Below are 15349 nucleotides of genomic sequence, written 5' to 3'. Positions count from 1 at the left end.
TGCTCCGGCTTGAATGCGGCGGCTGCGGATGCCTGCAATTACACGTTGAACATCTGCTCACACTGCTTCCATGGCGATGACGAACGGCCGGGCGTCGGAAGGAAAAAAAATGGCTGTGGCTTAGCTAAGGTTAAGCCCAGGATGCGAAGCATAGTAAACTTTATTTTAGTTGTTGAACCACTGTTTAGCCTGCTGAACTGCTGTTGCTTCGCTATATTTGGTTCGGCTAGATGAAGAAACAACTCATGCGTTACTCTGCTTCGCCTTCAAGAGTGGAACGCGACAGCGTTCCCGTCGACCCGCCAAGGGATGTAAGACAATGGGCTATGGCGCAGCGACTACGCGCCCCGCATTGGACGCGGCGAGCGTCGAGCAACGAAATGTGCGCCTGAGCAAGCGACGCATACCTGACCCTTAGAAACAGCTCGTTTCTAAGGCAACACCGCATTCACTAGAGCCACTTTTGTACCGCTTTGAAGCATCGTACCCGTGGCTCAGTGGTAGCGTCTCCGTCTCACACTCCGGAGACCCTGGTTCGATTCCCACCCAGCCCATCTTGCAAGAGTTGAACCAAAGCCACCAAGAATGTCTCCAGGAGGCATCTCACTTCGTGAGTGTCTAGCAGAAGCAAGCGCAGCTGCTTATATACCGCCGCGACGGCGCGAGTTGGAGCCCAGTTTCTCCTCTGTCGTGACGTCACGGTGTCACGTGGTCAGCCTTGGAGGCGACGCCGCGAGCGACGGCGCGAGTTGGAGCCCCGTTTCTCCTCTGTCGTGACGTGACGGTGTCACGTGGTATGGCATGGGGTCAAAGGTCATTGAAGGCGACACCGCCGCGCCTGAGGAGCTGGGTTGAGCTCTAGTAATATGCTTCGCATAAAAGGCGGCGGAGCACGCCAGGTGAAGCTCATGGTGGGCGGATCCGGATGGCGCAGCCGGGCTGGCGGCACGTTCACAGCATCCTCGTCGCCAATGCGGTATTGACCGATGGTGGAAGTCAGGCTCCAGCCGTCCCTGTGCAAAAAACCGTTTATTCAACATATACAACCATATATATATATAAGGAACAAAAGCGCCCCCTGGGGAATAAAGAACTCAAATGAACAACGAAAATAAATACAGGGCTACCGCGTTTAGAATGTTATCAGAAAAGCCAGCCGCGTTTAGAAGCTGGATCTGCCCATGAAAACTTCAGTCATCAAAACTACGGAATGAGGCGTCAGACTGGGCCCTCAACGAAAGGAAAACGGCCTGGATATCGGCATACGACAGCGGGAGCGATCAGGTGTTCCCGTGCACAGCGCCCAAAATCCTGAGCTGCGCGGAATGAAACAAACGCAACCGATGCGACCGCTCGCGCGCGCTATCGTCAGCGGAAGTGCGTCAAAGGGAAGGAATTTTGCTTGCGCAGGCTTGATGGAGCAAGTAGAGAGAGTGTCGTTATTGCGCGCGACGCTTCCCTTCTGAAATAATTGGTTCGCGACCCCGAATATTTGTATCTTTGCTATTGATTAGCCAATTTGAAACATTCAAGTGGTAGAACGCTCCTAAGGTAGCACAACTTCCATCATGTAACCAAAATTTGACATGAGACTCGGTGAGGGGCCCTTTAAGGGCCCCATGTCGCCAAAAATCCGGAGTCGGTGCGGCATCGGCGGAGTTGTCTGTGAGTGAAAACTTCCTCATATATTTAATTATATGTAAAAGCCAGGTCTTGCTACATGACATGCGCTATGTGCATGTTATATTGCCGCCCCATTCTATTACTAAGTTTTCTCATACTTTTACATCATTGACGAAATTATTCCTGAGCATGGTGAGAATGACAGCCCAAAACCAAATGACATGATACAAAACACCGACAACAGCATGCCTTTTATGATAAACCTTCCCTGACATAAATACTGAAAGTGCGGAACAATAGCACAAACCAGAAACTGATGCCGTTTTTTTTTTGTGTGGTTGGGGGAGGGGGGTACTGTTGTGCACGACTTCAGGGAAGAGCCCATGCAACACCGGGTTTTCGCCAGAAAGCTAGCCCTCGTGCGCAGCGTTCCCCGCCAGTGTTTCCCGGTAAAGATTACGATTAGATAAGTTGCAGTTGCGTGGAAGCGTGAGAAGTAGGCAGGTCTCTTTGAATGCTATTGCGTTCCACTCTTTAAAGTTATGCTTTAAACGTCCTTCAGTTCTTTAATTGTAGCACAAATATTTCTGCTCCTTTTTTCAACCAATTCAAATTTCTTTTGTGGCTACCGCCTTTAGGATGTTATCAGAAAAGCCAGCCTCGTTTAGAAGCTGAATCTGCTCATCAAAACTTCGGTCATCAAAACTATGGAATGAGGCGTCAGATTGGACCCTCAGCGAAAGGAAAACTGCCAGGATATCGCCATACGACAGCTGGAGCGATCAAACTGCCGTAACCAAATACAGCCCAGATGGCGCGTGGACTTACCTGCCACAAAGTCGGCGCTTTCGGCGAGCCTGTTCCTCACTGGTCCCTTCACCCCGACCGAAGCATTAGTATTTATGGCCGCTGACAGCTTAACAAACATCAGGCACAATTTGTCTCTGGCATGAAATAGTAACTAACGAAGTAAAAGTATTTCTGCACTGCGCCTGTTGTGCCAAGCACGGACGAAATCGGGAGCCGCCCTGCGAGAGCAGTTCGCCGGCACGCAGCACACACAGCCTTCTCAGCAAGGCATCTCCCTTGGTTTGCACCTTTGCTCTTTGTAATGGTGGTGTCGAGCAAAAGAGTCGTTCTTGTTTAAGCTTGACATAATTCCAGAAACGGTAGTCGTGCCGGAAAAAGTTTGCAGTCAAAGACGAGAAGGAGCTGACTCGCAAGTTCTGTCGGCCACGCCTCCAAGCGAGCTTTGACTAGCGCCTCTGTCGCCGCGGAGCCGTGAGTGGATCGCGCGCCGCTTTCGTTGCTTGAGCAGGCCTGTTTTTATTGACATGTTCGTACAAAACAAGGCAACCTCGTCCAAAGCTGTATCTTTCGCACCTACACGCGAGCACGTGGTCTAGGCGTCGGACAAACCGCTCGTCCTTTCATACGCTTGCCCCATGTGTCCTGAATCTGCGTATGCAGGATTATGGCACACAGAAAAAAAATGGTATAGCACTATCCCTTATATCTTTACAACCTTACTGATTACGCCGCTCACTGCAGTATCACTGTGTAGAAAGAAAAACGATTATTCGATCACGGAGATACTTCGTGCACAGATGGCACCATTGTCGCGCCACTCTTGACAACAGCGCAGAGAAATATTGCCTCGGACGCGGCGTAAAGCACGGCATAACTCGGTCTCTCATTGGTCGATGCGAGCGCGAGCAGTCACCTTATTATAGAGCTCATCTGAACCATCGTAGGTATTCATATTTCCATTCAAACTAGTGCTCATCGTGACTTATCAGGCTTACAAGTGTTTAATCAATTTTGTTTAGAAAAATTACGCTTGATAGGGTGTGGTGTAGGAGTTTTCAATATGCAGGCACCAGAAATAGCGATAGCGACGCCGGCAGCTACAGAGAGGGTTGCCAGTGCTCCTATTTATACACGCTTCAACAAACACCCACAACTTGCATCACACTCCCGGAAATAAGGCTATCCATGCAAAATATTGGCTAGAACGTATTGCTCCGAGAAAGGTAGCTTTGCAGTACATTTGTCCATCCCTGCAGTAAAGGAAGCGTTAGGTAGAGTTCACTATGCTTTAGTAGGTATAATATTTAAAACTTACACTGGTGCTCAACAGGCGTTCCAAGGCCTACCAGTGTGGAGTTTGTTGCAGAAAGTTAACACTTGCTCTGCCATTGCACCCCTGCGTCGAACACGTGGGTTCCCAAAATGGCGTGAAGAAACTCGGGCAGCAAGATAGAGGATATCCAACTTTTCTGACCATGGTGGACGGTGTCCGTCTCAATACGCAACAAAAGCGCCGGATACTGAGGCAAGCGCAGCAGCCCCAACCATCTACCAGTGCAGCAGGCTCGAGCAGGGCAGTCAGTCTAGGGTGGCAACTAGGGGTGTGCGAATATTCCAACCTTTTGACTAAGGTATCGACTAGTGTCCTATTCGATTTGGTCTTCGAATCGAAGCCAGTAGTAGTAAATGTGAATATACTCAGGATACCTTTGGAATAATTTCAAAACGTTAACTCTGCCGAATTAAACCTAACGTTTGACCGAAAGGACGGTAAAATGACCCCCCCCCCCCTCCCCATGAACTAGCAACGACATCAAAAATGTGGATGCATGTAGAGGACCAGGCAACGTCGCTTTGCCAGCCACACTTTGACAGCAATCATTCGCCCTTTCTGAAGAATCCTGTGCACACGAAGAACTTGTGTCGTTGCTGATAATGTTCCATTCGTGCTTTGAATAAATAAGGCTTCGTAATGTGCAATGAAGTCACACAAACTACCTAGCTTTAGGAATGCTTGGGTTCGAAGACCGCTTAATGTCAGTTGTGATAGAGGCTGTTCTTTATTCCAAAGCTATTGGAAACTATTGAATATTCGGTTTAATTCTGGGACTGTAAAATTCGTATTGAATTCGTTCTCACAAATCACTATTCGCACCACCCTTGTGCCAACAGTAGGTGGTAGTTTGTTTACTTGGCTGCTGAAATGCCTTCTGTAAAACAAAGAGGCTCACTAGGAACAGGGAGCAAGCACAATTGCAATAATACACTGCAAGACCCCAGTATTTGCAGCATATTTGTTAAGCATTCAGGCATTTTACCGCATACAATAATGTAGGCTGTGGATTTCGTAACATAATTTCTATACCCTAGTATTTATGCAGCGTCTGCAGCACGCGCAAGATTTGTCATGCACTCCGCTGCTTCTATGTGCGTGAGAGGAATCCGGCTTCATGCACCACTCATAAATGACACATTTATGTTGTAAAAATGCCATGTGTAGATGATTTGATTCATGGCAAATTTACGACATTACCAGCGACGTTAATCATTGGTTGAGCTTTCTCGCGATCTCATCTTTATTTTGGTGGGCTTTCTTTTACTCTTGAAAAAGAACCACGATGTGTAAAAGAAGACGCGAAGAATAATTCATATTTTCTACATCGATATGTTAGATATTAGACGTAAGTGCTATAAATAAGCAACTAGTAGATGATCATAACGGAATAAACATTATTTAAGTACACAATATATAGGATAGGCTTCTTCAGATTGTTGTTAAAAGCGCAAAACTGCTTTCGCCGGCATATAAGCTTGCGCTTTTTTTTAAATTGGTTAGTGAATGTTTGAACATATTGTATATATACTGTCCTTTTGACTCCATGGTGTTGTTTAGTAACTGCTGTCAATCTATCTCGTGGCTCAGCAAGCGAGCAGATGCAAGCTCTTTCTGAAGCTCAACGCGATGGTCATGGCATGTGCCAGCGTTATCATCTTTCTTTTCAATTGCAGCTACGGCAGTAGAGATCCGAGGGGGCAGAGACTTCGACGCGGTTCGTTCAAGTTTCGACAGCCAAGAGGTTATGTCCAATGTCATGAAAGGAAACCTCACCCCCCTCTCTGCGGGTTCTGAGCACGTCGTGACACTTGGTCTTCCCCGCCAGTGGGTGGTTAAGTCAAGTAATGGCATCGGCTCGAACCTCACCGGGTACGTGGCAGCGCTAGTGATTAATCAGGATGGCCTCAAGTCTGAAACCTCAAGGGTTATTGAGATACTGCTCGTAAGCCCAAGCCGTTCGGAAGAATCACCTTCACCGGCAAGGCGTCCCAAGAAGGAAACAACGGCGGTCAAGGCAGACCCACCGCTTGGTGACGTAACAACTCCTACTGCGGAGGTGGACGGTGATAGCAGAGAAGACAATATGTCCGTTTTGATCTGGATCTCCTTGGGCATTTTAGCAGCGGCCGCAGTTATTACCACCATCGTCTGTGTCCTTCTCAAGAACAAGGCGCACAACGCTGACGAGAACGAGGTCCTGGACAATAAGGGAGACAACACCACGCTGCCAAGCTGAAAATCCGCGTATCTTGGCCTTGTCACCAAGAAAGCATTAGGCACACCTGGCAATGCCAGCCAGAATTTTAGCCACTGGATAGCAGGAGCTTGTTTCTTTTGCTAGATTTGCAATGCCTTTTTAGAGCCATAAGTTATTTCATTATTCATTTCGACATCGTCAAATATAGCCGAGTGGTATCTCTTATGGTACTGTTCTACAACACACAAGGTAAACAAATGGTGCTTAGTTTTCTTGGATTGAAGAAGGGGAGTGTCATTTGCGGTTTAGTCGTAGCGGTATGCGTGGTTCGGAATGATCTTTCGCAAGAAGGCGGTCGACGCTTTACGCCAGATGCAGGATTAGTGCACGCATTAGTGGAGCCGTTAGGGCGCGGCGTCAACATAGTGTTCCTTCCGCCAAGAACGCATTGCCTGATCGGGAACTCTGATCAAATTAGCAAGCATATTGCGAAAGCAGCAATGAATGCTGTCTGTACAAAACGCATATCGTTGACAGGAGCAGAACCACAAATTTTGAAATATTCGTATCTTGTATTAGTCATAGTCGTTCACATATAAATTATTCACCGTTTTCCCTGGAAAAGCATCCTGAAATGATGTGTTAAAGTGTGCCTTATTATACCATCAGTCATAAAATTGGCACGTGAAATCGAGTGCCTGCGTCACGTTTTCTTATAAGCTTGCTTTGATCACTGACTTATTTTAAATATGAAAACATATGTGAGCGAAATAAATAAAAAGTAAATGGCGATATGAGTAATATTCATGGGACCCTCTGTCCTTGCTGCATTTTTTTTCAAAACTAAAAACGAAGGCCGTCTGCAAAAATTTGGAGCGTGCGTTATTTTCACCTTGAAGAGTTGAACCCGATAGCACTCAAAGATTCCTGACTGCTTCTCACGCTCCACGACAACTACAGCTTGTGTAAGCGGAATTTTAACCGGGATGCGCGGCTTCTTGCATGGACCGATATGCACCGGGGCGAGCGCCCTCTGGAGGTGTTGCAAGGAACCAGGAACGCCGTTCCATGAATGGTAGGAGCACTGGAAAATGGGTTTGTGGTTGAGTTGCCGCGTAACAGAATTACGTTTTCTCGTAAATTCAAAATAATCCGACGCTAACATGCCTGTGCGGTATGTGTAAGCCGTACTTTTTTCTGGCGCGTTTTACCTTGAGAAAGTGAATTCGTTCAGCGGCTGAGTTCAGTAAAGAATACAGAGAGGGCCTGCTTGTTTGGGTATACGTCGTTCAGAATATCTTGAGAGAAGGCGGTTGACGCGGGATGCGGGATTCCGACGCCGGTTTTTCTGCGAGACGGGGTCCTCAACGCGATTGCGTTAAAAGTATAGGTAAGTTGCGCATGATATCGCCGAGAACGCGTTCTTCTTTTTCGTTCTTTTTTTCGACCTATGCTGCATTCAATGAAATGTAAGCTTTACCAATGAAATGCTGCACGTACCTCCAGAATACATCAGGAGACGTTGATTTGCCTAAATCCAAATGAATACTTGATTTCTCGGTTCGATACGTATGTCTTTCTACATAGACCCAAAATAAAGGTAATATCCAGTCGTTGCAGTTTTAGGTCTTTGCTGCAATTGGAGAGTAGAGCAGAGAAGAGCACAGGGTGGCAGGAGGACCATTGTGTTTTGTGGCAGCTGTATTTTTTGCAGCTCTATACTGATGCCTTTCTTCGACCACGGAGAGCCCTTGGTAGGCGTTCGCTTACGATGGTGGCAACGCGGCTGCTAATAGAAGAATACCCTGGCTAACTAAACTAAATCATTTCTTGACCTAATTTATTTCGCAACAAAACGTGCCTCGTCCTCAATTTTAAAGCTAAGATGTCCTTGCCTCCTCCGACTCCTCCACTGCTGCTGCTGATGCGGCTCCCTGTGTCCCGTCGGCAGGTGGTTGCGAACGTGAATAATATGCAGGGCATGGTCACGCAAGAGACGTCTATAGACAAGCCCACATTCTCCGCCGATGCCAGCGCTTGTCAGGCCCCTATCGGAGCAAGGCGAACGTTCTCGGTTGTGCACGTCGATCTCCGCCTCTTATCGCCCTTTAGCTGCATCCCCCTCGCGGTGCACGTGGCCTCTTCTTTATTCAATTTACGCGAAAAATTGACTTCGATTGATGAAGGGGCATCTTTGAAGCAAGCCGTTCACCATAGGAGTTGTCTTCTTCGAGGCAACTGCTAGGGAGGTTCGATGTAAACGCCGCTGTTAAATTACTAAGTCTATCTGTAGCGTATGCCGACAGAAGTCAAAATACTCAAAAACAAGAGCACTTTGCTGTGTTATCTCTAAAAAAAGTGCGTAGGAGGGGGGGGGGGGAGGGAGGGGGGTATAGGGTGAAGCGGGATGGTGCAGCTGACTTCAAGTTTTAGCAGAAACACGAAATAAACACTAAACTTCACGGGTAAGCAGGCCCTATCACTGTCGGGGTCCTAATTTTTCTTGAAAACAGGAAGAAAAGGTGCACTGTTTAGACAGTTACAAATTGAGCAATAAAAAATAAAAAGGTAAGCGAAAATGACTTTTTCAATAGGCACACATTTGAATTGCTTGCTTCAATTGAACTTCGCTCTACTTACACATTCCGCTCTTTGGCGAATGCGTTGCTCTGCTTAGCACGAGGCCGTGGATTCGACCACCGGCCATGGCGGCCGCATTCGGAGATATTTAATGCAAGAAGTTCTCGTGTGTCATGCTCAGGATATGCAATCAAGGGCAATGTGCGGTGCAGGTAAATACGTAGGCTTCTGATGCAGCATTCCTCGTAGCACAATTTTTTTTTCATGACTTGCTCCGTGATGCTGATGTAACGACGGATGGCTAGCTGTGTTTGGCGACGCTCGAAAGGTGAATTTGGCTGTTTGACGTTGATTCAGATCTCATGGTGTCGATTTCCTTCGACATGAAGCACTTCTGGCAGACTGTCGCCTTATAGATAAGCCACCTAATCCGGCGCACACAGGAAATCGCAGGAAATCATGCTTTGCCATTACAGTTAGCCTGAGCCACTCAGCGAAACAGCGGAGTACCACGCGCTACCTCCCCCCCCTCCCCCTGACAGCACATATTTTTCATGTGCAAGCATTATAGGACTATTCACTTCCGAACTCAGTCCGTTCGTCCGTCTTCCCGGCCGTAGCGCATGACACGATGCGCCTCACATATATACGTGGTGGTATATATATATAAACAATGTTTATTGAAGCAGTAACGACGGAGGTAGTGGCGGAATAGTGCATCAGGGAGACGAATTGCTGTTCTGATGAGAGAGTGACGTTGTTGAAGCTTGGTGGAACTTCCCAATTTAGGTGCACCCGTTCGGCAGACATCGTGAGCTCCTGTCTGGGAGCTTACTGGTATGATTGAAAAGGAAAGTATACGATCAGTGCATTTTACCGGTGCTGACATACGGCGTCGAGACTTGGAGACAGACAAAGGAGCTTGAGAACAAGTTAAGGACCACACAAAGAGCGACGGAACCAATAATGCTAGGCATTAAGAGAGAGAAAGAGAGCGGTTTGGATCAGAGAGCAAACGGGTATGGACGATATTCAATGGACATTAGGAGGAAAAAAATGGCGCTGGGGAGATCATGTAATTCGCAGATTAGATAATCGTTGGACTATTAGGTTGAAAGAATGGGTACCAAGAGAAGGGAAGCGCAGTAGAGGACGGCAGAAGAGTAGATATTGCAACGAAATCAGGAAATTTTCGGGTGCTAGTTGGAATCGGTTGGCACAGGGCGCAGGTAATTGGAAATTGCAGGGAGAGGCCTTCTATTGCAGTGGACTTAAATAGGCTGATGATGATGATGCTGATGTACTAGTATAGCTCAACTGGTTCTCAGAAATATTTTCACCGCTGTCAGGCGCCACACTAAGCCTGATCTTGCAGTTGAATGAATGCAGGTTTGAACTTACGACCTTCAGATGGGAAGTATCTACACAGATGTCGCAGCTGCCTCATTTCTCCAGAGGAAAAGTAGAAAGTTGCATATCAAGACGGCGGTGAGGCAAGGAGACAAATTCTCAAATTTTATTCACTGCATGCTTAGAAATCAAGCGAGTATACTCTCTACTTCTACGAGATCAAGGGTTCTGAAGTGACCACAAAAATAATTGCATCGCAAGAACGAATTTGACGTCGCATCAGAAACGTTCTGTCGCGACGATCAAGGGCTTTTTAAAGTGGCAACAGAAACATCCTATAGCAGCAACAAGTGGTGAACTCGCAAAAAAAAAACGCTCTATCGCCACAATGATTCCACCGTCGAAACAGGAAATTTCTGTCGCGACGACAAACTCTATGTCTCGGTCTTACAAATGTTACACTTTCTCTCGCGACCGCACACGTTCTAGTGTAGTGACAGAAGCGTTTTCCTTCACGAAGCTTTAAAATTTTAGGCATGTTTTACTTTGGCGGTTTACCCTTTCTATCTTAAGCGGTATTCAAAGCTGCGGTCTCTGAATCCGACAATGCTGACAGAACCAACAGCGGCATTAAAGTCGGCGTGGCCAATTGTCGTAATTGGGACATAAACGATAGCCCTACCTGGTTCCTCAACCTCGCCCATTGGCCAAAATCATCGCAAATGCGGCAACGGCTGCGTATCCAGTTTTAAGGCTCTTTTTGGCATAAGCAGAAATATTGTACAAAAATATGTATTGGGTTGTTCCACAAAGCTGCGTCAAAATGTGCATCGCTCAGACGTCATTACTCTAGCGTGAGAAAAACGGCACGCTGTCCAAATGAGCTCTTAAACATGGGCATACACATGGCAAAATACTCGCGGACAACTTTCTCTAGCTATCAAGGGAAAGCTACAGGCAAGTGGCTGCTGCACACAGGTTACTGCTGCAAGTTGTCCGGCAGTGTTTGATACTGTTTTGGCTACACGGAAACGGCCCTGAACTGACGCAGGCGGGGAAAAACCGCCAAATAAATAAACTTTTTAAACTCGGTGCTACATTCTGTCTTATTTACCTGTTGCTAATAAGGTGCTTGTTTTGTGTTCCCTTGACTAAGCTAACGTGGGTTAAACGTGGGACTTTCTTCAGAAGCGCTCTCACGTCTGCGCGCTTTGTTTCCGTTGCTTTTCCTCCATGGCTACAGAAAGTTGCCCGCGAGTATAACTAAATGAACAAGATGGGTAACTCGATGACCGCGGAAACTCGCTGTCAAAGCCCTGGAGCGAGGAAACGAAGCAGCAGCAGCGAGCTAAATGACCTTCCCGCAGTCAGCCACATCAACACGAACTAGGCTTTGAAAACACAGCCCAGCGCGCCCTCTCTACTCGTTGTTGATGGCTTTCAAGATAGAGGACCGTCCTTGCGCGCGAAGCCGCGTGCGCCGCCCGGAGTAGAACGAGTAGCGGACAGAAGGCGGCTCGCTTCCTGTCCGCTTTCCGCCGTTGCGTGCGCGAGATTCAGTAGCGATTGTCGGCTCACTCTCCCACGCTTTCACTCGCACATACAGCATACGGCACGTGAGCACGATTTTATCACCCGTGAACTTTATACGGAACCTCAGGGCGATGCCGACGGCTGCAATGCGCGTGGAGGGTCCACATAATTGTTATCGCAATAGTATGACCGATGGCGCATAAGAGCGCACACGCGTCACAAATGCGGCGATGACAGAACTTTCTCAGTGAGGTTCCGGTCAACGAAGTGAATCAGTGGCGATGAAAACAGAGTTGCAGATGTAGGACTGGGTGGGAATAGAGCTTTCCTGACGTTACGGTCACACCACGCTACGGCCTGAATAAAGATGTGCCTAGTTCGTGCGTTGTTGAACACATCACTTCCAAGCAATCTGGCTGGTGGCCTAGCACGTACTTCAGTTGGCACGTGACGGCGCAGCCAATGGCGAGGGGTTGGCGCCACGTCATGAGTTTGTAAAATGAGCCCGCTGCCTTTTACGTGTCACTTGCTCTTAAGAACATACGCAGGCACAAACACTGAATCAGTACAAAGAACCTTAAAGGGCCACTCACCTGGTCGTTAAGGACGGAGAACTCACCATCCCGGAGCGCCCCAGTATCAAAATATTGGGGCTAGGCTTGCAGAACACGCTGGGCTGCGGGCTCATGTTAAAGAAACTCCAGAGGGCGACCAACTACACACTACAGCTCATTCGCCGGGTGGCTAATCGGCACCACGGCTTGGGCGATCTGCTTCGACTTGTGCAGGCATACACAACCAGCAGAACCATGTACTCAACACCATATGTCAAACTCGCAGCCACGGACTTAGCCAAATTAAACACCATGATCCGACGAAGCACAAAGGCAGCCCTGGGACTTCTGGACCACGCTGCCACCGCAAGGCTAGATGCCTTAGGCATGCATAACACGATCAAACCCCGGCCCTCAGTCTCCAGCAGCTGCGAAGCAACTGACCCCGGCGGCGGTCAGACCTGCGACGCAGCAGAGGGTGCTAAGAATCCCTGGCTCCGGACAGGCCGCCATTGGAATATGAACCTGGCAACGTTTAACGCTAGAACGTTATCTAGTGAGGCGAGTCTAGCAGTTCTATTGGAGGAATTGGAGGGCAGTAAATGGGATATAACAGGGCTCAGTGAAATTAGGAGGCCGAAAGAAGCGCATACAGTGCTAAAAAGCGGGCACGTCCTCTGCTACCGGGGCTTAGCGGAGAGACGAGAACTAGGAGTCGGATTCCTGGTTAATAGGAATATAGCTTGTAACATACAGTAATTCTATAGCGTTAACGAAAGGGTGTCAGGTCTTGTCGTGAAACTTAATAAGAGGTACAAAATGAAGGTTGTACAGGTCTACGCCTTTACATCCAGTCATGATGACCAGGGAGTCGAAAGCTTCTACGGAAACGCGGAAGCGGCAATCGTTGAAGTCAAAACGAAATACACTATACTGATGGGCGACTTCAATGCCAAGGTAGGCAAGAAGTAGCCTGGAGACAAAGCAGTGGGGGAATATGGCATAGGCACTAGGAATAGCAGGGAAGAGTTATTAGTAGAGTTTGCGGAACAGAATAATATGCGGATAATAAATACCTTCTTCCGCAGAGGGATAGCTGAAAGTGGACGTGGAGGAGCCCGAACGGCGAGGCTAGAAATGAAATAGACCTCATACTCTGCGCTAACCCTGACATCATACAGGACGTGGACGTGCTCAGCAAGGTGCGCTGCAGTGACCATAGAATGGTAAGAACTCGAATTAGCCCAGACCTAAGGAGGGAACGGAAGAAACTGGTACATAATAAGCCGATCAATGAGTTAGGGGTAAGAGGAAAAATAGAGGAATTCCAGATCAAGCTACAGAACAGGTATTCGGCTTTAACTCGGGATGAGAACTTTAGCGTTGAAGCAATGAACGACAATTTTGTGGGCATCATTAAGGAGTGTGCAATAGAAGTCGGTGGTAACTCCGTTAGACAGGATACCAGTAAGCTATCGCAGGAGACTAAAGATCTGATCAAGAAACACCAATGTATGAAAGCCTCTACCCCTACAGCTAGAAAGGAACTGGCAGAACTTTCGAAGTTATTCAACAAGTATAAGACAGCTGACATAAGGAAGCATAATATGGATAGAATTGAACATGCTCTCAGGAACGGAGGAAGCCTAAACGCAGTGAAGAAGAAATTAGGAATTGGCAAGAATCAGATGTATGCGTTAAGAGACAAAGCCGCCAATATCATTACTAATATGTATGAGATAGTTCAAGTGGCTGAGGATTTCTATAGAGATTTATACGGTATCAGTGAAACCCACGACGATAATGGAAGAGAGACTAGTCTAGAGGAATTCGAAATCCCAAAGGTAACGCCGGCAGAAGTAAAGAAAGCCTTGGCAGATATGCAAAGGGGGAAGGCAGCTGGGGAGGATCAGGTAACAGCAGATTTGTTGAAGGATGGCGGGCAGGTTGTTCTAGAGAAACTTGCCACCCTGTATACGCAGTGCCTCATGACTTCGAGTGTACCAGTATCTTTGAAAAATGCCATAATATTCCTAATCCATAAGAAAGGGGACGCCAGAGACTTGAAAAATTATAGACCGATCAGCTTACTGTCCGTTGCCTACAAAGTATTTACTAAGGTAATTGCAAATAGAATCAGGAACACCTTAGACTTCTCTCAACCAAAGGACCAGGCAGGATTCCGTAAAAGCTACTCAACAATAGACCATATTCACACTATCAATCAGGTGATAGAAAAATGTGCGGAATATAAGCAACTCTTATATATAGATTTCATTGATTACGAGAAAGGGTTTGATTCAGTCGGAACCTCAGCAGTCATGAAGACATTGCAGAACCAGTGTGTAGACGAACCGTATGTAAAAATACTGAAATATATTAAGCCCACTGCAGTGCAAAGGCCTCTCTCATACTTCTCCAACAACCCCGGTCATGTACTCATATAGGCCATGCTGTGCCTGCTAACTTCTTAATCTCATCCGCCCACCTAACTTTCTGCCGCCCTCTGCTACGCTTCTCTTCCCTTGGAATCCATTCTGTAACTCTTAATGACCAGCGGTTATCTTCCCTCCTCATTACATGTCCTGCCCATGCCCATTTCGTTTTCTTGATTTCAACTAAGATGTCATTAACTTTCGTTTGTTCCCTCACCCAATCTGCTCTTTTCTTATCCCTTAACGTTACACCTATCATTCTTCTTTCCATAGCTCGCTGCGTCGTCCTCAATTTGAGGAGAACCCTTTCCGTAAGCCTCCAGGTTTCTGCCCCGTAGGTGAGTACTGGTAAGACACAGCTATTATATACTTTTCTCTTGAGGGATAATGGCAACCTGCTGTTCATAATCTGAGAATGCCTGCCAAACGCAACCCAGCCCATTCTTATTCTGCTGATTATTTCTGTCTCGTGATTCGGATCCGCCGTCACTACCTGCCCTAAGTAGATGTATTCCCTTACGACTTCCAGTGTCTCGCTGCCTATTGTAAATTGCTGTTATCTTCCGAGACTGCTAAGCATTACTTTAGTTTTCTGCAGATTAATTTTTAGACCCACTCTTCTGCTTTACCTCTCCAGGTCAGTGAGCATGCATTGCAATTGGTGCCCTGAGTTACTAAGCAAGGCAATATCATCAGCGAATCGCAAGTTACTAAGGTATTCTCCATTAACTTTTATCCCCAATTCTTCCCAATCCAGGTCTCTGAATACCTCCTGTAAACACGCTGTGTACAGCATTGGAGATATCGTATCTCCCTGCCTGACGCCTTTCCTTACTGGGATTTTGTTGCTTCCTTTATGGAGGACTACGGTGGCTGTGGAGCCGCTATAGATATCTTTCAGTATTTTTATATACGGCTAGTCTATACCCTG

At 47.2% G+C, this 15349-nt stretch overlaps 1 protein-coding gene across 7 annotated transcripts in view; it reads left to right on the top strand.

Annotated features, from left to right (window-relative positions):
- Window positions 1–15349, top strand: part of LOC139061257 (calcium-activated chloride channel regulator 1-like) — a 323451-nt gene that overhangs the window by 280609 nt on the left and 27493 nt on the right. For 6 of the 7 annotated variants that reach the window (XM_070540969.1, XM_070540970.1, XM_070540971.1 and 3 more), the window contains one exon: window positions 5443–6191. The exons of the other annotated variant lie outside the window; for it this stretch is intronic. In XM_070540969.1, the coding sequence (XP_070397070.1) occupies window positions 5443–6005 (563 nt within the window). In that variant the 3' untranslated portion in view covers window positions 6006–6191. Of the gene's footprint in view, window positions 1–5442; window positions 6192–15349 lie in introns of those variants that run through there. 7 annotated transcript variants of the gene reach the window in all.

The sequence above is a fragment of the Dermacentor albipictus genome, chromosome 6 (genome assembly GCF_038994185.2).
Source record: "Dermacentor albipictus isolate Rhodes 1998 colony chromosome 6, USDA_Dalb.pri_finalv2, whole genome shotgun sequence".
Classification (NCBI taxonomy): Eukaryota; Metazoa; Arthropoda; class Arachnida; order Ixodida; family Ixodidae; genus Dermacentor; species Dermacentor albipictus.
This window is presented reverse-complemented; position numbering and strand designations above follow the sequence as displayed.